Source organism: Manacus vitellinus, unplaced genomic scaffold, assembly GCF_001715985.3.
Source record: "Manacus vitellinus isolate BGI_N305 unplaced genomic scaffold, ASM171598v3 scaffold_4_pilon, whole genome shotgun sequence".
Lineage (NCBI taxonomy): Eukaryota > Metazoa > Chordata > Aves > Passeriformes > Pipridae > Manacus > Manacus vitellinus.
In genome coordinates, this window is record NW_021940604.1 from 3,632,517 (window position 1) to 3,657,063 (window position 24,547).

The 24,547-nt window shown below is 38.5% G+C and overlaps 1 protein-coding gene across 4 annotated transcripts; it reads right to left on the minus strand.

The window, feature by feature from the left end:
* Nucleotides 1–6,484: 6,484 nt before the first annotated feature.
* Nucleotides 6,485–24,242, minus strand: RMND1 (required for meiotic nuclear division 1 homolog). Of its 4 annotated transcripts, XM_008934703.3 has the most exons (11): nucleotides 23,712–24,240; nucleotides 19,421–19,529; nucleotides 16,505–16,580; nucleotides 16,137–16,176; nucleotides 13,470–13,570; nucleotides 12,107–12,213; nucleotides 9,958–10,022; nucleotides 8,982–9,058; nucleotides 7,803–7,923; nucleotides 6,919–7,035; nucleotides 6,485–6,665 (listed from the first exon to the last, which is right to left on the minus strand). In XM_008934703.3, the coding sequence occupies exons 1-11, from the start codon at nucleotides 24,210–24,212 to the stop codon at nucleotides 6,633–6,635; spliced, it is 1,347 nt and encodes a 448-aa protein (XP_008932951.1). In that variant the 5' UTR covers nucleotides 24,213–24,240; the 3' UTR covers nucleotides 6,485–6,632. The 4 variants fall into 4 exon arrangements, with proteins under 4 accessions (XP_008932951.1, XP_017933597.1, XP_017933598.1 ...); XM_018078108.2 differs by lacking the exon at nucleotides 6,485–6,665 and having other exon boundaries at nucleotides 6,692–7,035; nucleotides 23,712–24,242; XM_018078109.2 differs by lacking the exons at nucleotides 6,485–6,665; nucleotides 6,919–7,035 and having other exon boundaries at nucleotides 7,846–7,954; nucleotides 23,712–24,237.
* Nucleotides 24,243–24,547: the final 305 nt, after the last annotated feature.

The following is a 24,547-nucleotide window of genomic DNA, read 5'->3' on the forward strand; positions in this document are numbered from 1 at the left end:
GCTCTCGGGCACGGGCTCAGTGCCGGTGCCCTCCTCCGCGTCACCCTGGCTGCGCTCCAGGTGTCATTTATAGCAAGGTCTCGGTTCGGTGCGCTGGGAAGGGGCGGCGTGGGGCTGAGCCCTGTGAAACTGCCCTGGGCACAGCGTGGCTGAGCTGTCAGACGGGAGGTTACAAGTTCAGTTGTCAAAAAGAGTGATTCAGAGTACAAAAGTGGAAAGGTTGGGTTCGCTTCTGATCTGTTCAACAGGACGCAGGTTATTTGAACTGGCTATTCTTAGCATGACTTTTTAAGGGGACAGTATAGTTGTCTTCAAAAAAACCCCCACATCTGCAACTTCCCACGGTGGCAGATTTGGTTGTGGTGGAGTACGGACAGAAGGTGGCTGTAGCCAGGCATCTTTTTATCCAGATCTAAGGTGTGCTGTAGAATAATCTGTGGATGCTTATAAGACTGCACAAAGGAATGCACCAACAGACACTGCGATACGTGGAAAAAATTGTCGGTCTTGCAGAAGTTACTTAAGTCAAGAGCTGTTAGTGTGGAGCAGGGGTACCATCTTCTACAAGAGGCTGGGAAGTCCTTGAGTGTGATTCCTCCAAGCAGAGAATCGGTCTGGGCTGTAAGGTGACATCTGCTAAGCGGAGCAGTGGCACAGACAGAAACGTTTTCAGAGAGAAACTGTTGTTGAAAACCTCGTGGGAAGATATCGGCCAGCAGTAGTTAAAGGGGGTTCCTTTGCACCCCCCCGCCCTGGAGGCCTGCTCCTGCTGTCCTTAAGTGTGCTTTTTGTTGTTCATGAGGAACAACATATGCGGCAATGCCAACAGTTTGAATTAGGTCCAGATAATGGTAATAATTATTATTACCTTTTTTAAGGTACTTATTTAAGCAAGTGTTTATTGTTAAAGGATTAGACCAGTTTTATGTGAGTCTAAGCCATCTCCCACTGAAATTAATGGATGTCTTGATAGGCACAGTTTGAGACTGTTTGGATCATATAGCTCATGAATATTAATTTATTTACCCAAGTTAAGCTGCACATGAAATCTAACTAGTGAAGTCTTAAAAAAACCTAGCAAACCAACCCCAAAGCCCAACAACTTTAATTTTAGTGGAGCTGAAAGCTTACAGTCTGTTTGCTGCTGTTGCAGTACTTTGAATAGAGCAGCTGAACAGAACTGCATCTTTAGGACCCACGTTGAGTATTGAGATATGCTGAACTACAAGGGTCATGTTTTTAACAACTCTGAGTTCTGCTATGTGAGCCTCTGGCAGAAGTTTATAGAGTGTATTTAGCCAGTCTACTTGGCAATTTTTTTCCCCTGAATGGTTTCCCTTACATTTCAGTTCTGCAAACTAAATACAAAGTAAAGAGAGTAGATGGGCATTTGAACTTAAGTTGCTTAGTGGTGGATCATTTGTCTCATTCTCATGAAAGATGGTGAAAGTGATAAAATTTTTAATTAAATTGAGTGGGCTGTTTAGGAAAACCAGTGTGTTTCTGGCAGATATATGGCAGGCTTTGTGGTCTCTTTTTTCTCTTTTATGTTGCACTTTAGTACTTGTGTATTGGCATTCGTGTGGGATTCTCCTTTGTGCTGTCTCTGAAATTGGAGAAAAACTTAGCTATGGTTTATTAGTAATAGCTCATAATTCAGCTTTAAAGCACTTTTATTTGGACCCCAGTAGTTTAATCCAGCAATAATGCAGTTTCTAATTTAGAAGGACTCTGTTGCATTCAAGGCCCATTGGAATCTGTAGAAAGATTGCTGTGTTGAGTGTAATGCTGCTGAACTTCACACCTTCAGTACTGACTTACATCTGAGACCTGTGTTGCAGGGAGTAATAAGTTGTTCATCTGGTGCATTTTGGACACCCAATTTACAATGTGAACCTAAAATTCTACTTCGAACTCATCTGAGTTTTGGGAGTTTGAGTTTCTGGAGGTACTTGATTAGGACTTCTTTCCCAGTTTATGACTTTTTGAAGGACCGTTCAGACTGATTCAACTGTTCAGACTGATTCAGATAGTGGTACTCATCTGGGTGCATTCTTAGTTAGGTGTGTTTCTGTTGATGACAGGATCAGTCCCTAGGTTTTTGGTTTTGCTTCGGTCTTCACGTACTTGGATTAAAGGCAGAATTTTACCTGCTAAGATCGTATTTCGCATCGTAAATGAACATACTGCTGATGATTTAAGTGTTAATAGGATGACCAAAGTGTCTGCTAATCTGAGGAAAAAGTCACTTGAGCAGCACAAGGAACTTGATCCAGTCAGTTCCGTGTGTCTTTTTAGTTGAGTTCAGTTGAAATCTGGAGTTGAATAGCAGATGTTTTTATTGTTATAGTCAAAACCTTAACAGCTTTAGTGATGTTAATCAGGCTCAAAGTGCCAAGATTTTTAGTGAGATTTCAAACTTCTCAGCATTTTTGAAAAATAAGACAGCGGAGTCCCTCTTCCGAAGAGCTCTTTGCTCACTGCCCCCTGTGGCACTGCTCCCCACTCCCACAGGACTTTCTGCTGAAGCTGTGGGGATCTGGGAGTTGCATATCCTAGGCAATGGGTGGGAACCCTTCCCTGAAGATGTGGGACACTGCTCTCACGTGGGTACAAATATGGTAAAACATGAGTTTATGTCAGTGCTGTAAATCTGTTTTATTAGCACAGCTGCGATTTCTAACAGTTCCACTTTTGATTCATGCTAGCAAGAAGGCTTGGTGGGAAGTGTGACAGCTGCAGTAGCTCCTTGCTAGAATACTATCCCTCTGATAGTCTCCAACCTTTTAATCCAGGACTCTGTCCTCCCTCTCTTAGAATTTTTCACATATTTGGTCCAAATCTCACCTGTTCCACACAGCACTGTAAAAACGTAAAAGTGATCCCTGGGAAAACCCCAGATGTAAGGATCCAGCAGAAGTTGTGGAACAGCTCTGCTTTTTCTTGGCTTCCTTGCCCTGGGGAGGCTGTTGGGGCATGTTGGTGAGAGGTGAGTTGTCAGCCCCCAAGGAGATCTGACCTTTCAGTTTTTTTGGTGGTCCTAGAAGTGGAGATCTATGGTGTGTGAGCCACCTTTTGTGTAGGCTCTCTGAGGTGCAAAGATGAAGAAATGGATCTTTGCTGTTCTGAAGGCTGAGCTGTTTTTCTGGTATTGGTATGTTAATTAGGAATTGTTCCTACACCTAGTGAACACAACTAGTTGAGTAGCTGCAATTTAGACCAGGGGAAATAATAACAGGCCAGTCCTTTTGTTAGTACAATGTATATTGTTTAAGGAAATGGTTTAACTGTGTCTACTTTTTCTTGTTAGGACTCTCATCTCCATCAGAAATTGTTAGTGTAGACCAACTGACACAGCTTCTGCATTGTGGATTAGCCCTCTCCTCTCTGGCTTTGACTTAGTCCCAGATTAGCCTGTTACATGGGCTTTGCCCACTTTTCACTGGTAAAGTTCAAACATGACTATGTCCTCTTGGCTGGAGTGACATTTTTAGTGGAGCTTGACTATAAAGTTACAGCAATATATGAAAATGAATGCGTTGTTTTCCTTAGAAAAAAACTATTCAAACTGCAATGGTGATGAGTGAATTTTTAAAGGCCATGCGGGTGAGGTATTCCAGAGAGGAAGCAGCTCTCAGTGACAGAGCTCTAAGTGAGTGTGTGTATGTTCCAGCTTATCCTGCCTGCAGAGCTAATGTGAACAGCGCAGCTGAGAGCAGGGACTGACTGTAGCCACTAGTGCTGTCACCCCAAAAAATGGGGCTGGAATTCAGGAGTCACAACTCTCAGCCAAATAGCTGCTCTTGTGACAACTTCTTAGCAGATCTGCCAAAGAAAATAATCTGTAAGTAGTCCTTTACCTTATCTAGTAGAAAAAGCACAGATAGAAGCAGTCTGCATAGTTTGGTTCCTTAAAAAGATTGGTCTAACAAGGTTCCATATGAGCAGAATTTTGCCATTCAGTCTTAATTTTGTTAAAAAGGTTAAAATTTTAGAGTTTTGGATAAACCAGGATTCCACTCTGGTTTTCCTTGTATATTCTGTATTTATTGTAACTTTCTTTTTTTTTTCCCCCAGGTGACCCTTACTGGTTTGAGTAAACCCATTTTGGTGAAGACTCAGCAGGAACTGTGTAGTGATGGTTGTTTTCAATTACACTATGAAGGCGTGTGGTAGATGAGGCAGGTGAAAGATGAGTGTGTTCTCACAGCTAAATCAGTTTTGTGTTGCTGCTGGAACTGAAGACTCATCCTGCCTCTGCCATAAAACTTCCTCCTGGTCAGGCCATGCATACACATGTGCACAGGCTCCCCACAGGATTTCCAGTGTGAAGCAGAGATTGTAGGCGGGGAGTTTCCCACGTGCTGCATGGTTGCAGAGGGCTCTGCTCTCTGTGTAATCGTGCTGTGAAAGCTTGTTAGGTTCTTGGTGCACTCAACTTCCCAGCTTGCTTCTCCTACATGTAATAGAGTAAAGATATTCTCAAACAGATTATGGAGTTTGTTGCTAAAACAAAAGCCTGTCATGCGATGTAGTGTGTACACCGTGAAAAAAATGGATACAAAGTTTTAACATACATTAAAGCTTAACTGAGCTTTTTTTAAAAAGCTGTGAGGAGCCACTCAACACAATAAGTGGGGTTGGGGGCTTGGCAGGAAGCAGAGAGTGTGACGTTAGTGGCTGTGATTTTATGTGCCAAGATAAACTGATCTACAGTTTCAAAAGTAACTGTGCTTCTCTTGTTTTGAGGTGGTGGTTGCTCTTACAGTCCCAAAACAGAATGCTTCAGATCATCAAGCCTAGACACTATGCTTTTAAAGAACATCCAGGAGTCCTCAAATATTTTTGTTAAACCACTTTTCCTGATAAATGCAGCTGGTCTGCATATTCACATTTTAGCTAAATTTACAATTTAGCAATACTGAAACTGTGAGATGAAATGGGAACTGATGCTGAATGTAAGTATTACACGCAAATGGGGTGGGGGGAAGCCTGAAAAATGTTTGCTAGAAAAGTTAGAATTAAAATGTAACCCAATTCTTGTTACTGGAATTAAGTGGTGCTTGATAAGTTTTTCTGCTGCATAAAAGATGTAATGTCCCATTACTTAACAACCCTGTGTAAGTCAGGCTATTGATGCAGAGCTGTTTGCACTGTACTACAAGACTGTCACCCAGCTGTTCTGCTGACTGATTGATTCACTTCCCTGAGCAGGGCTTCATGCTTCAGACCTTCTCAGCAGTTCAGAGAAGCCAGAGTTGAGCTATTCTAAAACCAAGACCTCGAGGTAGGATCTGTTCTGGTTCCAAGGAGAAAAACCTTCACTTAAGAGCAGTTGCTGCTTCTTAAGTAGCTCCTGTGACACTGGAACATAATTTATGGCAAAAGGATGGGTTTGTAGTCAGACGTTTTTCCTGACTTTACTCTTTTCTCCAGTGGGTGTGTTTGACATATTCAACAAGAGTCCAGTATCACACTCAGAAATACTGCTCTCAGGTGAAGACAGAACAGTAAGCTACTACAAATGGATTTTGCACTTTTAGCCAGAATTTAGTCATTGCAGCTTGTCCATGATGCTGCAGATGCTTGTAACAAAATTTTTAGGTTATGTTCCTGAAACAATACACTGGACTAAAGTGACTTTGAAAAAGGTGATAAAACAGCAGTTGTGTCATAATTCCTGAAAACACATTTAGAAAGAGAAGTTGCTGGGAAAAAAAAAAATCCCTTCATCCTCTCATGAGGAAGTGGTAATATTCTGTAGACTAGGAATAAATTAAAAATAAAAAAAGAAACTTTTACCTTAGAGGATAATTAAGACATCTTACCCTATGCTAATTCCTTGCAACTTGTATTGATAAAAATTAAATAGCATGATAAGGTGAACAGAGAAATTGTGTGAATCTTACTTTAGTTTATCATTCTGCTATAGCTTCCTGTGACCTAAGATGAAGATCAACTCCATTCCCCTTTCATATGAATACTAAATGTAAAAAAAATCATATAAGTAGTACTAAAGAAATGTAATCTCATACAAGTATATAAACACCTTTTTCTGATGGGGTAGAACATAACATTAGATATACCTGCCACATATATTAAAATCATGCCAGATAACTTAAGGAGAACAAGTAGTAGTGCCATTTCCAAGCTTGGGACAGTGTCATGGCTGTACAAGAAGGAGCTGGAGAAAATCAGGGAAAATATTGTCAGAAATGCACAAAGTAGCACTCAGTGTCTTTTTAGTTGTCAAGGGGACAAGGCAGTAGAATCCTTCACCAAATTAATACAGGGATCCACCCTTCTGTCTTTGCTTATTAAGACAAAACTAAACCTATCTCTGCATTACTCCTGCATGTGTCTGGGTCCACTCCCTAGAAAAGTTCCCCTAAAAATGCATCTCATCTTTACATTAGCACATTGATAGATTAAGACCTCTCTAGCGTCACTAGTACAGCAGTTGGGAATGATGTTCACAGACTGATTTATTATTTTTCGGTTTTTATTTTAGTAGATTTACAGATTTATCAAGAGACATGATTTCACTCTTTTCCAGAAGGATATGATAGGAATTTTCCAGGCTGTATGGTCTTAATGATTTTGTCAGTTTTCTTCCTGAGTTTCTTCTGTCATCAGAAAACTACCCTTGCAAGTTCAAACAGAACCTGGAGAACAGCAAACAGTGATAGAAATTTTTATTTGACTGAATAATCCTTAAACCAGTTTACACTGTAGATCAGATAATCTGAAAAATAACTGGAGCTGCAATTTGAAAAGTTACTTGCAAAGAACTGAAGACTAATCCCCTTGTACAGTACATCACATTACTAAAATAATCTTAATTCTCAAATTATGAAGTATATAAATTGCACTTGTTATTACATGTTCAGTGTGACAGTGATAAGAAACGCTACTAACCTCTATGGTGATGAGTATTACTATCATCCACTCCAGGCGCAGAGCGTGCTTTTCATTCAGGTGATTTCGCATTAGATCTGTCAGCTCCATGCAGTGTTGAAGCTTTTCATTCATTACCTGCAAGCAATTACAAACATGTGGCAAATCTGGATTCCAGAAATGGAATGAGATCACTAAATATGGGAACACACTCCACAGAAGAGCTCAGTGAACAGAACTAGAAAGCTGTTAACACCACTGCAAAATAAAACACAAAGCTCTGTAAGGGAACATGCACAAGCAATAAAAGTTTCAATATAAATGAGCCTGTTATTTCAATAGGTTCACAAAAATAATACAAATCTAGATATGCATTTGCAGGTACTAAAGTGCTTCTGGGTGATATCTACTCATGAAAACGGGCACAAGCAAAAGATGATGCAGCTTTTTGGAATACCTCCAAAGTAAATACTTAAGGCTGCTGTACCACCAGAAGTGGTAGTTTTTGTGCTTCTTATTCTGGTTCAGCAGTAAGCATTATGTTGCCCTTCAAGAACTGACCTGAATGACCATGTCAGTAAGAAGAATGCTTCACATCTCATTATTATTTAACCTGTTTTCTTGCACACATTTCAGAAGAAGACTTTAATCTCTTGTAACTCCTTAAATCCTAATTTAGTGGCTCAGGAAATAACACAATCCATTCATGTGTGGCAAGTTAGCCTAAACTGGGTAAAGGTGCAAACGGGCTATGAACACATGGAAAAGGGGAAAAGCGTATAGCATCCTATTATTTACTCAGTTTCTCCAATTGATAGAGACATTCAGGGAGCAGTCTGTGGCCCTGCTGAGCCAAAGATGACTGATCTGAGCATGGAAGGTTCTCGTAACAGTAAGACACCTACCTTAACTCTGCGATTAATGTTGAGAAACTGGCACGTCTTGTCATAAAGCTCTTCCAGTTTTTCTCTGTCCCAGTAGAAGTCAGGTGTTATTAGCAGGTCTGAGCTCAGATTTATACGGTGTCTAAAAAGAATGGGTACTAGTGTGGTTCAGGCTTCCTTTTGGTGAATATAGGAGCAAATATTTACATAGCAGTCAAAAGAAACAGAAAAAATGTCCTGTAATTTTGAGTAAAATATGAAAAGAATCTTCTTTCAGAGTAAAAATACAATTGCAGTGATTGTTTAAAACTGGTCACATCTGAAACTTTTCTGGCGATACTGTACTGTGAAACAGTTTTGAACATAAATGACTTCTGCCTTATAGCAACATTGCATCCTCAACCTGTCACCTTCCTTAATTTTTGATACCTGCAAAGAAGTCCTTGACTATGCTAGTAGCTCACTGAAACAGTACATGAAATAAAGAACTTCTCAATGTGACTGGTACTGCATGCTGGATGTGTGAGCACAGCACACCCTTCAGAACCAGGGCTACAGTCTCAGCATCATAAAGGCTAAGAGCTAAAATCTCCTGCCTTCAACCTACTGCTAAAATAAACCTTTGGATATTAGGAATATCACTGTTTATTACTGAAGAGTCCTTCAAGTAAGGATATAAACCCCAGTGTTTAAAACAGGAATTGCTTTGTTTTTTTCTTTTTTTTTTAAGAGTATGTAATGCTCTGTATTGTTAATGGCCAAATTTCACTTGAGGGAGGAAAAACCATTAAATCTGTACATTTTAGCAGTGGTTTCTGAGTAAGTCAAGGGAAGACCAGAATTCACAGAAGATCTACCTGCCTGTATTTCCCCTGGTATCCTTCACATGCTCTAGTATCTACTGTAATTACCAGTTAAGAGACATGCATTGCTGGACCTAGGGAGGGAAAAGGGTCTGGAATTTGGTCATTTACGATATACTGCCTAATGCCTGTCTATAGTTGAAATGCCGTAATGTGAGTGGTGAGCCAGTTGGTCTTCTGACTAACATAAACAGCACAGTCTCCAGCCAAGAGAAGTTTGAAGGAATTCCCCCACCCGCTGCCCCATCCTGCTCTATTTAGTGTGTAGTCTGGTATCACGCACAACATAGATTTTAAGTTCCGTGTAATATGTCTTGGGTGTAACCAAAAAAGTTACCTTAGTGCAAAGAGTTCTCCAATTTTCTGCATTACATCTGCATGAGAGAGTTTTACCTTCCTTCGTGACTTTAGAATCTGCAAAGTAAGAAGTTCTTCACTGCTTGGTCAAGTAACATGTACTAGCAGTTAAGAAGCCCAGAATTTTACAGCCTGAAGTAGGAACATGGGTTAAAATCTGAATGCATACTGTCCTTATTAACATTTTAGTTTTGTTTTCTTAGTGCCTTGGTTATCTAGCTTTCTAAGAATATCACCATGCAACTGTTCATCCAGGTTTTTCAATAAATCACTGAGTATGTTATCAGTATCTATACCAAATCCTGAAGCATTTTCTATGAATGATTTCTGAACAAGAGATCACTTGGTTTTCTTCCTACTATTGTTAAAGTCATGACAGTGTTCTTTTACTTGTCACTAGTTAACCTTTCTGTAGACATTTTCCTTACAACTATCAACATATTACCATTTATTTCCTTCATATAAAAATAATAAACCAAATATTTTCTCTTTTGAACCCTATGAACCTCATTTTTATATGTGACATCATATGGGCTTTGTACTTTTAAATTTCATGAAAAACTGTAGTTTCAGTAATTCACTTAAACTTTTAATTATATTCAAGTTAAAGCACCTTATTTTCAGCTTAAATTTCCACACACTGTTTGGCCAGGTTTTTTAAATGCTGTTACACGCCCTGTTTAAATGTCCTGTTACACGTACAGATTCACCAGTGGCAGGTGACAGTGACACAACATGGGAAACATCATTACAATGCAGAACCTCACTCCCAACCCTTTAAATGATGATTTCTTGTCCCACCACTTTGCAGGTGTTCTGAGCTTCTCCACGTTGATGGCTTTACCGCCAAATGTGTAAAGCATTCAACTGCTTTTTCCATATCCTCAGCTGTATCTGGACTGATCTTTTACAAAGCACATGAGAAAAGGAGGGGAGAGTTACGAACAAGGCCTCACCTCAGGAATTGACTGGATAGATTCCACAAAGTTATCCAATAACGATTCCCAAATAGCCAGCTTTACTGCAACACAGAGGTGACAAAGCAGAAGACTGTGAGAGGTACATATGTTTTCAAGTAATCGTAACTTTAAATCTGCCAACAGGCTGCTTCAGGACACGTCGATGCTTACAAAATTATTTGCAGCAAGTTACCATTTGTATTACACAGTCAGTGTTCATATACCAATACATAAATCTGGGCTGGGCACTGACAGCTCTGCACGCAGAACCACCTTCATCTTGAGCACAGCTTTCTTCTCCAAATGATCCATTAAGATCTTGATGAATTTTGCTTCAGCTCTAAAGCTGTGTGTCTTGGTGTTCTTCTGCAGGTGAGAAGCCTTTGCAAACTACATTCCAAGGAAGCTGGAGATATAAGCAGTGCCTGGGTGAGGCTGACTTCATGTGTGACTCATTCAAGAGCCTCCACTGCATTTCTAGTGTCTCATTTCAGCTTTCATTTTCCATTTGTCCAGTATTGATCTAGTGTGCTCCTACCATGGAGAGTTAGCTTGTATAGACACACCACCTGTACTTGTTAAAGCTAAATTCAAACTTAAGCAATCTCCCATTTTCTTTTTAGGTGAGTGTACTGTTTACTGGAGATGTAACTTCTCTTCTATGGAAACCTGAGTTCAGCACAGGCAATGGCAACACAAATTCTACTATGCCTCAGTTTGAGCCTGGAAAGATGTTTCTACAAGATAATGATATAATTCAGGCTTTGTTCTTTAATCCACAGATTCCCAGACAAGAATGAAGTAGCAACAGATTAAAAATTAACCCTATTCGATCAGAAAAAAAGAATTATGGAAGGTTTAATTGTCAAAATGAACTCTTTCGTGGTAGTAATTGATAGTATCATCTGTTTAGGACACTGACAGTAAATCCAGTGCTTAGCATTTGCACATTCATCTTTTGAATACAGAGGCCTACTCCAAGTCATTGACTTAAAAAACTTTTAATTTAGCCTCTGAAAAAAAAAGCCAGTAAGCATTTCAGCTATCACCTGTTATTTGACAGAGGTTGGTTTCTGCTGTGTCGTAAATTTGACTTGGGGCTATACTTGCATCCTTTATTTTTACTGAACATTTTTATTGAACTGTTTTTCTTTATGATGTGCATGTCTCACACTAACATAAACTGGTACCAATTATCTCCTGGGAATAAATCCCTTGTTTCCTTTTATGTGGCACTATTCTCCCATACAGTGGCTTTATGAATAGGAAAACTACAGAGAACAATAGGCGTTTTTTCTCAACAGCTCTTCCTTCGACAGTCAAAAACCATTTAGTTACACTGTACTCCTTGATCAAATGCTGTAGCACCTCAAAAACATGCCTTCTGTTTCTTGATGTCTCTCCTGTGTAAAGGGGCACTTCCCTAAATATTACTGGAATCCTATAATTTACCCTACAGGCAATAGGGGTAGACAGACCAGACTATCTTTGAAGGCCTTTCCAAGGACAGCCTTGCTGCTGCTAGCTTCTACTCCCACTTCCATCATTTAAGGTCTGAAGCAAAAGAGAGGTGTTACTTCCATAAGCAGCAGCACCACTGCTGAGTCTAACTTCTTTGCAGTGCCTCCCACTGTCTCCTACCATGGCTAATAAGCCTGGAAAATATTTTCTGTGACTCTGGTCCACACATCTGTTACTGGTACACCTCCCCAACTGGGAATCGCTGCTCCACATCACTTCTTTAGCTGGCATCTAGCTTTTTCTGTCAGAGGAAATGATGGCAGGATGAATTATGCAATATTACTGAGAGGTTTCTAATAATGGCCTCTATACTCATTGTTATTCAGGGATACTTCTAAAGGGTGGGGAACAGGATGCTCAGAATAATGTGTATCTTTTGCAAAGCATGTTTATTAATGTGCTTTGTTCATCTTTTAAATGAGTTATATTGAATAAGGCAATTCCAATTTTTAGAAAACATGGTAAGTACATTAAAAACATCCTCTCACTGAAGAACAATCACTTTTTACACAGCTTGCCTAAACCAGGCACCAAGTCGTCTCCAACCTGTTGCTGTACAAAGACCTATAATGACATTTCACAAAATGTGTAGCATAGGCTGATAGTATGAACAATATTAACTTACCAGAAAGACAAAGTGCATTTGAAAAGGCAAATTTCTGCAGAACAACTTCATCACTATCCAGCTCAGAATTAAAAAGGATTTGTCCTTTATGGAGCTTTGACTGACCTCTGTTAAAACAAGATTGAACCATCTTCATTGACTAAGCCACCAGCAAAGGAACATTTAAAGAATAATCAAGAATGCAAGAGAGGTTTGGTTGTTTATTTATATAAAGCACACGGTATCTGTATGGCTATCATCCCCATCCTTGCGTTTCCCTCACATTCATTCTGACAATAACCAAAACAAATCACTGAAAATTAGTTCCTCAGTCTAAGACTAATATTATGACCAAATTTTCTAGGTCTAAATGAAAGCACAACAAGCTGTGATGGTAACTACAGCATTACTACAAACACACAGAAAATTCAGAGTAAGCAGGATGCTGGCCTCTCTCCTGCTCTCTAGCTCCTCTGTTACCTTTCTGTTTGTTTTCCTTTTCTGCTGTCACTCTTACCAACCTCACTCCATCCCCACTATGGTGTTACTTTCCCTGAAACCTCTACTGCATAAGGGGCAAGTGACAAAGAAAAGGAGGAATAAGACTCGTTCAATTTTTCACGTCAATCCCACTATGAAACTTGCATAAGCACAATGGAATATGTCCAGAATCACAAATTACATAACCAGATAGTACATGCAGTTTTCAAATGGCCAGAAAAAACCCAAACACTTGTCTCCTTATCAGGTTACCTTAAATAAGCTCAACCTCATTAGTTCAGTCCCTAGTGTCCTGTCTAGGAGTGGCTTTCTGGTGGCATCAGTGTTGGAAAATTACAGATAATTTATATAATCATTTTCATTGAGAAATATTTCTGTAGAGATAATTTTCTCCCTGGGATGAAAAAAAATTTAACAAGGAATGACAACTTGCCAGGTTTATCATTACACAATATTCAAGTTGTAACTTTCCTAGGAAGTAAAGTATGTGCAGAATTACATCCTTGTATATGAACCTTAAGGGCAATAAGGAAAGCTTATACAGAGCATCCTCTTTAAAATCAGACTTGTCTCAATAATGCTTATTAGTTTCTTTTCCCATGAAGTACCTAATTCCTGTTCAGGATTGCTGAAGAACATATTCAGTTATGTGGGCACAGAGCTTCTTAATTTATAAAATCTATAGCATAAGCAAATCACAAAGGCCACTACTTCAAGTTTAACAGTACAGCAAAATTTGTCAATTTAGATTTACTGTTTTCTTCTTCCCTTATTTTACTCGTTCAAAAAAAGTGTAACAACAAGTATATTTTTACTAGCTTTTCCTTGAATTTGGTTAAAGTGCCTATTAACTTTTATATACCGAGTGCCTGAAGATACTTACTCCCCTATTCTGTAGTTCATTTCTTCATTCTCCCAGTGGACGAGTGCAACTTCATATGGCTGAATTTCATGCTGTTCTAGCACTCGCATGATATTCTTCATCTAAGAAAAAGACAATTGCAGCAAGAGTTACCACACAGTATAACTATGACTCTGCAAAGCACTTGCATATAGTAGGCTGGTAATTGCAACCTTCATGTTGAAGTTATTTAAATAACAATGAAGAGGTGTGCTAAATAATGAAGTTATTAACATAGTTTACTTCTGAAACTATTTGTAGCTTCAGAAGAATTTGCAGCTATGAACAACTGAAAGGAATCTGAGAAGACTAAAATGCCATTTAATGTCTGCACACATGAAATACGGTAAGGATTAACTACAGCAGCAGTAAGAACAATGCAGATGTATCCAGCATTATAACAATGAACTGTACAAGACTTTGGCAGATGTCTGAGTGTGGGATGAAAATCTTCAGGATAAGTACATCGGGTGGTTGTTTTGGATTAAATTACTAGTTTGCTGCTAAATCAATAGTTTTATTTCTGGTTGCTGATGAAATCAGTAGTTTTGTTTCAGCTTCCAGAGGTTAGGTGGTATTACAGAAATCCTTTAACACTACAAAAATCTCGAAAAATTGATTCAGCTGCCACATTCAACCTTGTAAACAGTTAAATGTGCAATTTTAGTCACAGAAGTAATCTCACTGCTCTCTTATTCTCCAGCACACTAAAACCTGATGCAGGAAGAAAGAAGCCTTTTCTCTCACAAAACATTCTCCTCTGACATCTGCCTTAGGATCTCTCATCCTTGTTCCTTTTAATGTGCTACAAGGTTCCCCTCATAAAAATCATCTGCAATTAGAACAAATTATGAACTAAAAAGAGCACTTACCTACAAGTTTTTAAAAGGCATTTAGCTACACAACAGCTAACAAAAAATCCAAACCACAAAACCACAGTACACTTTTGATGCCTAAATTCTTTAAAGAGTTCAATCTTCTACTAAGTCATACTTAAGAAACACTCTTCTTCAAAATAAAAGATAACAGTCAATCTTTCAGCACAAAACTGTACACTAGAAAATTTTTTATGAAGCATAATCTCCAGGTTTGGTACTGTAAAATGATCTGTTGGATTACCTGCAAGAGGGATATTCTTTGCAGCACTAGCTTTCTTCATTGCTTTCAGTGATTTTAGTGATACTATCTATCTATGTAAGACACAGTAACATTTTTCACTGAATAAAACCCCTCAACCCCACAGCTACAACTCCTTGTTTCATAATCCTGATTTTAATATTAGCATAACTAGTACTCGCCATATAATTCAAGTCCTGTGGTAAAAAAGCATATGAAAACTTATGTTCATTTTTCTTAAAGTGTCTGCTGTTACACCAGTTACCTCAGCCAACCAGTTAAGCTGTGTCCAGGGACAGTTCAGCAATGCAAACCCCACACTGCTTCTAGGCCCAGTCTAATTTTATAGAAGGGACTAGCTATGACACGGTAAAATTAATCAGACAAGATGTTCTTGATTCACTAGATTCAAACTCCTGCTATTATGGGCGCTTAGGTCATACAATTTCCTTTTAAAAAAACCTCAAAGCTGGTTTTGCTTTTTGCCCTTGCTATTTTAGTAGAGGAGCTGTTGTACAACCTTCCTATTCAGGTATTTGAAAACGGTATTTTACATTTTAAATTTCTTTCTGTGATTAGTCTGTATTAGTTACTTCTCCTGGAAAGTGTTTGTTAGTTTCAAATAGTTTTTCTTCTCCTACTAGTCATTCTGGAGTACTTTGAAAAGCCATTTTGTCCATTCGCAGTGATACTCTACACTTTGTTTTACTGAATTACTTTCAGTTTCTGTTCCACAGACCAGTTTGGGGCTTTTTCCTTTCCTTTCATTTCATTAAAACATGCGCATAAAATTACTTCCTCTATTTGAGCAAGTTGTTTGGCAGTTAAAACTTTGACTATGATTTCACGAAGCATAAAAAATAAAGCTAGCATGGGACCAACTACAGTTACTAGTACTGACAAGTAAAACACACTATCAAATTTTCAAAGGTACTCAAGCATGTACAACAAAATGAGAGTTTTCAGAGTACTCCAGTGGGCTGAAGTGTCCAACTCAGAGATCATCATGAGTTAAGTCAGCTAGTAATACCTGAGAATCAGCAGCGTAGTTACAACCATAGCATACAACCACAACCTAAGTGTGCTACAGGGAGAACTACTATCTTTTTGTGGGACATCTGATACAGACACCCCCTAAACCAGACAGGAAATCAGGAATATTTCAGGTCTGAAACAGAAAAAGTGAACTTGAATCCAGAAACTGTTCACGTCTGGAAACAACTGCTACGTATTTTCATTTACTGTAATGAAAATCCTCCTGTGAACTTCTGTGTATCTCAGTATCATCTACTGAATACGCCATTTAATTTCACATACTCTGCCTACAGATAAGATCAATACTTTTTGTACCTAGAATCCAGTTTTACTTAACAACAGTAATAAAAATACATTAAAAATATTAAATTTCTATAAATATAGTCATTAAAATAGATATGCTTCTGGTATACCCTTCCTGGTCAGCATGCTGAGGTTTGTGGGACTGACAAAAACACCTGCTTATGCAGTTTTAACAAACAGTTTTGCTTTACTTACACTTTTCTCTTCCACATTCCAAAACACAACAGCCCCTTCCCTGTGAATTCAAGGAAAAACTGAGGTGTAATCATACTGTTTTAAATGCATTTTAATGCAATACTCAAATTGTACAGTGGCAATTTCTGTCACTGTTAATCAAGAAACTTAATACTATCTTCACAGAAACTATGTAATAGCTGCTTTTTAACCATACTTTAATGAAAAAACATAAGAAGGTATTTTTTAACCATTTAAATAATTTGATATCTTTTTAAAATCATCCTGACTGGACAGTTATTCCTTGAGTTTCATCTAGCAAGCTGCACTACTTCCTTCACACCATTACTATTAATAACATAATGTTTTGAACACAATTTATAGTTTACCTGAAGAAAAAAATCATGCCAGGATCATATTCTTTTGCAGATTTCTCAGTACGGACCACCAAAACATTTGCAGCATCTGGTTTGAAATAAATGAAAAAAAATGAACTAATAGTCAAACTTCTAACTTTGATAGCTTATAATTCAACAATTACATACTGACACATTAGTCAGTCTCATTTTATTTTTCTGATGGAAATGCTTGCAAGGAAACAACTACAATATCAAACTACACTGCGTTTATGAACTGTCACACTCTAGACAGACTCAGCCTTTATTGTGAACTTCACTGGAATGCTCAGTTAATGAAATGTAACACCTTCAAAGAACAAAAGACTTAGGAGAAAACTGATGCAAGCGTAATAAATAACCAGGAACAGAATACAGAAGTGGACATACAACGTGAGAGAACTATGGAAGCTGCCCACAGCTGCAAAGAAATTACCATTCAAATCTGCTTGCCCAGAAGATCTTTCTCTTCTCTACACACTGAGGGACTAATCTGCACTCAAATTCTGCTGACCTTGCTTTGCCAGTCAGAAACTTGAAAGAGCGCATCCCCAAGACAGAAGAGTGTGCACCTGCATTTCCCTTCAGATCAGAAGTGTTCTTTTGAAACAAATCTTCCATCCACCCTCCTTTACCACACTTCTGATGTGCATTGCAGAATAGTATACAAAATGCAGGATTTTTTGCATCAAATTAAACTGAAAGAGGAGCTCCAAAAAATGCCCCTATAGTACTCCAACCATTAATAAGGCATTTGTTACAAAGGACCAGACTAGAGCTAATGCAAGTAGAGTGCCCCAAACTTAAAAAATGTGGATGCTGGGTTCTCAAAACAAGGGTTTGGCTTTTCTTCTCCTACAAGTCTTCACTGTAGTACTTGCTAATATGGATAAAGTTTTAGAAGTCCTGATGTGGTTCCAAACAAAAAAGTTTACTTTCCAGCATGACTCATTTTGTTGCAGGGCTAGTGGAAGCTAGACCAGAAAAACCTCCTGCTTCTACAGTAAAGCAAGACTCCCCAAAGATTTTGCAGGGCCTAACACTTAAGCTTTAGAAAGGCATCAAATTCTGGCTATGTACAAATTCCACCTTCTGCTTTACTGGTCAAGCCACAGAGGCCAGGTAACCTAAGGCAGCACAGTGACCAAGTATCAGAGATACTTTTTCTAATGCCTGAATTGAGACCACAGGGTTGGTCTGAGCCCTTTAAAGACTCTTCTTCCACTTGCTAGTCCAGTTCAGAAACATGTACTTGGATGAAACACTAGAACAAGTTTTAGGTGTGACGTGTGATATCACTGTGGAAGTAATATTTGCCTACAATTTCCAATTTGCCTTTTTAAATACAATCCATATCTTTATTTACCCGCTACAGCCAAAACATACACAACTGAAGAGAATTTGGTCCACTTTAAGTGAAAGTACAGGATCTGCCTCTAAGATGTTTTTAAAGAAGTCAAAACCGAGCATAATGCTTAGAAAAAACACTACAAAGTAACAAATCCACACAAATAATTGCTGATTTAGATTTCTATGTGCTAATATTTTTTTTTCTTTTCTAAGATTCAATGTTTGGCTTGGTAACCAAACTGCTACATGCACACGCCAACAATCACAACACTTCAGATCTGCTGGCACAATCTAACATACTTTCATCATTACTTCCTCCAAACCTTTGATAAAGAGTACTTATTGTGAGGAGTCAAAAACACTGTCAAGAAATGAAAGAACCGGCAAAACTCACACTCCAGGGCAAAATACCATCAACAGTAACTTTTAATTCACAGTTACGCTGGGGGTTGTACAAAGTTTCTACCCCAAAGCTGCGAAACCAGGGTTGGTTCTAATACAAAGAAACTAAAACGCACTTGAAGCTGACATTCTAGTCTTGTCTTTCACATTCATCTTTCTGAACAAGACAATCACTAGTAAATCACACGTTTGAAAGAGACTTACTGGAGTATTACTGCACTTAGATTATTGTTTGGGATGCAGACAGGTATTTGACAACCCCTATCGAAATGCCCATAAACTGTCTGTCCTTCCCTTAGCTTCATATAATCTGTCCTTTCAAAAAAAAAAAAAAAAAAAGGCATTCTACTGCCAACATATGAAAATCACAGCTGTTCCAGGGCATAAGATTCTTTAAGCTATAAAAAGCTCCATTTGTTTTTTTCCTGTAGTATATTTTGGCTATTTCCAAGCCATACTTTCCCCAAGTCTTCAGAGATACTTTATATGGAAACCAGACCAATTATTTTGCTGAAGCCTACCCAAGTGAAGCATTCAACATTTGCTATGATATACTCAGCCCAATAAAGAAACCCTATCAACAGCATTCTCTTTACTAGAGTTAAGCATTTATGTGTTTATCTTTTTCATTTCACTTAGTCAGCAAGATTCTCTCTTGCATGCCTTCCTCTCTGACCCTCAGTGATTTACATTAATAGAAATGTGAATATGGAACGAAGATGCAACACTTCAAATTACAAAATTGTTTTAACAGCTGAAGCACTGCACTACCTCACTACTGAAAGATTAATTAAAATAAAACATTCAGAATTTTCTCAATTAGTGAATTTCTATAGAAATTCTCTGTATCAGTAAATTTCCAAAGTTATTTCTCATGCATGCATGTAATTTTTCAATACTTCTAGTGTAATTGTAATGTTGGGAAAAATTATCAGAGAGTAACAGCAAATACTGGTCATACTGCTATTCTGAAAGGTTTAGTTGTGGGGATTCTTAGGCACATGGAATCTTTAATCAAAGCAGTATTTTTACAGGCAGTATGATATATTCCATGGCATTCCCAGAACAAGAATACATAAAGTTATAAAAATTATATACCTCACCCATATTTTATTTCCCAAGGTATACCATTGCTTTTAATATGTTTCAAAGATCTACCTCTAGGCAAACTTGTTATTTCAACATATCCATGTGAAGTCAGGTCATGACACAGATTACCAAGATGATATTCATCTGCTGTTGCAAAGGCTGTGCACTGCATCAGATTCTGTGCCAAAGGAAGAAAGATTTGAGTTAGGGCAAGGCTGAAGCAAGATGTTAATAAGAAAACTGTTTGCCTCAAATTTATTCAGAGAATGACAATTTTCATTTATGCACTCTTTTCTACGTTATCATTGCCATGCTGTCCACCTGATGTACAGATACTAACAAGATTACTTGCTCCTTGTTGAGCGGGAAAGCAAATCATACACGGAGAACAATCCAGGTGATATAAGTCGCACCAAAAATCTTTGTGACAGAGATTGTGAAGAGAGAACTCTTCTTCCCTGAATGCCAATCAAATGCTTTAACAGTAGAGCTGCACTTGCTACTGCTCTTCCATCCCACAGCTTACAGCATGCTTGGCTGACCACTGAAACCAGAGGCAAGACACCCCCAATACCAGTTTTAACATCCGTGTTTTTAAGATAAATGGAGTTCAACTATCCCAATCTGCTTATCAGGCACAAAGTTGTTCCAAGCACAAACATGTTCCACAACACACCAAGCTCACTGCTCAGGTGCTCCCAGGGTATGAGCCACTATGCAGAGAAAGTCACTGATCTTCCAAGGCCAGTTGTAGGTGCTGCTCCTCTGCCGTGTCCCTCCTCCCGCCCCCAGCTGAATCCTGCACTAACAACATGCTCTCAACTGACACCACAGCTGAACAATACATGACAGCCAGAGTTTGTCTCAATATTCCACAATCTTAAATAACTAAAATGCCATATTCAAACAAATAACTGGAAAAATGATGCTGACTTGCAAAGTGACTTGACTTTAGGCATGGCAAAGAAATCAGAAAACCATCTGCATAAAGACTTTCTTAATTAATCAAACAAGTCACATTAACCTGATTTGCAAATTCTATTACTTATTTTAAGTGTATTTCTTTGTTCTGATACAATGTATGTCCTACAATAATGTTTCTCAGTACAATGTAGTGGAAGATGTCCAGAAAGTAATGTCTCATTGTGGATCAGTCACTTCCCAGCTTTTTGTAACAAATACAAATGGGGATGTAACTAACAACAAATGAACAAAACAACTGTACTCATCTGCAGGCATTTAGACTCATAATACACTTCAACTTAAAATCCAAATTACATTCTTGCAGCACTCATACACAAATAGCAAGGCTTACAGAGGTGTTCTGCTCCCTGCAGGGTGTCCATTGCCAGTCATCAGATTCACAACCACACGTGAACTTCTTTTTAATGTCAACGTTCTGCTATCACGTCCAAAGCTTTGCTTATACATTGCCTTAATTCAGCAACTACTCACAGAAAATAAGCTTTAAATGTAATAACAATATTCAGAGAGCAATTTTGTAGGCATATTCCCACAAGTGTGCTACAAGGCTGAGTTAACAGTGGAACAGAACTGCATTTTCAGCTCCCTTGCAGCATCAAGTTGCATTATCACAATTTCATCTGTATAATCCATTCTCAATCTCTGAATTACCAACACCAGTTATGTATCTGAATCTGAAGATGCTTCCAGAAAGCTCTGATAATTAGAAGTACATGTGCTCTGCCACGAAACTCTTCTGTCAAGAGCTAAAGGAGCAAACTCTCATCTTCTAGTTAGCATATAATCTGAAAATCTGTCCTTCTCTATCCTTCCCATAGTTTATTACTTGTGCTGTTCTTCATTTCAAGGTAAATGCGCTACAGAATCGACTTTGTCTTAGTGCTGCAATTTTAGTTCCAATGCAAAGATTTCACATTTAGCTAGAACCAGAAATTTTGTGCTAAGCTATATGCCTGAAATAGCATTTTGGATATGAACTAGTTTGCTTGGGGTTTTTTTTTTGTTTTTGTTGGGTTTGTTTGTTTTGGTTTTTTGTTACAATGTACTGTTTCACTTACATTTCTATTAAAATCTTGCTTGATGGAGAACATTTGGATTGGGTATAATTTGAAATTAAGCCACCTAACAGATGTGTCCACAGGTGCTCCGAACGTCTAAATTCCCATAACTGTTGGTGAGATACAGCCAAAAAATCTACTCTAATCAGTGACTCAGCTAATCCTAAAATTGACAAGTCAACTGGCTGATCAACCTTTATGCCATGCTTTCAGCTACATCACTTCCACGTGCAAACTTAAAACTCCCCAGAATACAGCCCTTGTACTGGCTCCAGAAAGAAACTCCAGCTCCTCACCACCCTCCTTCTTTCTGCCTACAGCTGGGGCATTATTAAGATTCTACTCAGTGCACCATACAGGATGGCTGCTCCTAAGGACAGCTAAGTATCTTGACAACTTAGGATCTGTATCATCATGCCTCCAACAACTGTACAGGCTCATAGAATCCTAACTCTCCTTAGTCCATCCGTTCCACTTTAAGCATGCAAAAATTTTTAAGAAAAAACCAAACTGTAGGATGAACTCTAGTCCTCGTATTGCCATAGGAATCAGTCTTTATCTAAAGTGTAGTAAGTATAACATCTTTGCCTGAATTTCAAGCTATTTTTATGCTATATGGCTATAGCATTAAAAATTAGCTCAGAGGCTTTTCATGCCACCAGACCTTACAGATTAACTAAGTAGTGGTACTGCTCACTGATGGACTGACTAAACCAGTTAACTGCTTTCAAGTAACTCCTCCATCTATCCTGAAAAACTGGTTGTACAACCAATTTATCACTGCTGGTACTCAGCACTCTGCCTGTAAAAACACAGGAAGACTAGTGCTGGGGAGGGGTGGGAACGATATCATTCTCTGCAAAAGAAAAGTGTCAACTGTCAGGCCCTCCCAGACAGAAAACATCAGGGATTCCTGGGGTTCCTCTAACCAAGAACCTCGGGAGTGGGCCTACAACTACTGTCTCCAGAGGCAGGCTAGGAAGGAGAAGATGCCCCCAGGCAACTGCTCTGACAATAGGGCCTGCAATACTGGAGGGCTCCTGGCTGCCTTCAAACATGCACAGAAGGCAAGATCAGTATTTTTTGTGACACCAGGATTTAAAAAAAACAGATGGCATGCTGAAAAAAAACCTTCAAAGACTCTCCATTTGTGCTACTTTTATTAATCTCATAGAAGTCATCCACATCTCTAAGTTATTTCTCTATACTACCCAGCTCTAAGAAATACACAGGTAAAAAAAAAATCCTGATTCCAAAATACTGTCAGTCTGCAGTCAATGTGATAGCTTGTCTGTACCTTTGCAGACAGGGATATATATCTGACAAACCCACGTGGGATTTAATAAAAGACAGCAAATGTTTCTGCTAGGTCTCAGTTTATGTGATTTCTGGCCCAGCATTTTGCCATGTGGAAACTTCCTCAGAAACTATATTATTATTTCAATATATCAGGATGTATTTTCTCCATGTCTTCACAATGGAAGAAAGTAAATACAGCACTGCATGTTACTTACATATAAATATAAAAATGTCAAACAAAGTTGGCATTCTGTCAAACTGTTTGCATTCTATGCTGTCATTTAAAGCCTCAAAAATGTTGTCACTTCACCCAAAACCAAAAAGAGTCAAACTCTGAATGTAATGTCATAGCAGGACTAAAAAGCTGGAAACATTATATGGTATTTCAGGAATAATATTCTTCACTTTCCTCTTTCAAAGCAACATGGAAATACAAGTGGGAACTAAATTGACTATGACTCTTTACACAAAGGCACACTCCTGCTCATCACACAAAATACTAAGCAGAAGCTTAGATGATAAGGCAAGCATTAAAACCTCTCTGTGCATCGTGTTCAGTAGATCATGTAACAGACATATTCTGCAGTGTGTAAACTATTTCTGAAGGCACAATGCTTATTTCAGTCTCGTCTATCATACTGTATTACTAACAATATCCAGTTGTTGCTGTAGCTTGAGAACAGTAACACTTCTGACACCAGGTTCACTGTGGAAATCCTATATACAAGTATACTTAATGTCTGCCTTGGCTAAGAACTATCTTGAGATACAGCTACAAGTATGCACTGTTTCACTTCATCATATCTCACTTTATCTAAATCAGTTTGTTGTTGCAGTTCCTCTGCAACAGACCTAGGAGTCTGGATATTAAAGAGCTATTTCTACACATGGAATAATCTTTCTCAAGTAACGCAGGCTACACTTGCACATCTATTTCCCATCTGAAACTTAATCTGAATATAAGTTAAAATTTCATGCATTCCCTTAATGCCATATAGACTGTAAATGTTATACATTACCTCCATGTCTGAGAGAGGCAGGTTCGTTCTGGATGGCTGCTTGGTCCTTGGTGCCTTTGGTGGCCTCTTGACTGGTTGGTTATTGTGTTTTGGAATAATTTTACCAGCTGATACAACTGCATAAAATCTTGATGATGTGTTCCTGAGCTTTTTGATATGCTCTGTATTGAGCCTGAAGTTTTGCATCATCATCACACCCAAACATCTCCAGGAGGGAAAAAACCCCTCCCCACCCTGATAATAAACACTTCTTCCTGAAGTGGATACATATCCTTGGAGCAATTGCCAATTCTTGACTTGCACACATCGACTTGTCAACCAAGGGAATGCAGTTTTCAGAGCATAAAAATTCCAAGACTTTGCTGTTCTCTGAGCTGTTCTGTCAACTTCATTATCCAGCTTTAATAGCAGACATCCAGTTTTATTAAAGTTTTGGCATTGACATATTGTTGTTAAAGCATGGAAAGATCTAGTCTGGAGGCGCAGAAGTTTCAGTCTCATTTCTTCCCTCTGAACTGTATGTAAAACAAAGAAACAAAATCATCCATCAACATTTTGGAAAGAAAGAATATTATTTCTCTCTTATCTAAAAGGTGACCCATACTACTTTTGCATGTGTTAGGATGATTAAGCACGTGACATTGGTGGGAATAAATAGCTTTTTTTGATCCTATGGAAATCGTCTAAGATCAAAACACGCTAGAACTGGTTGCTATGTCAGTATGAAAGCAGGCATCTGTTCCTTCTGCTGCTCATTCTGTGCAGCAGCCTACACTCTCAGTAACTCCACTGCTCACCGAGCAAGCAAACACACACCTTAAAGAGGACATCAGACT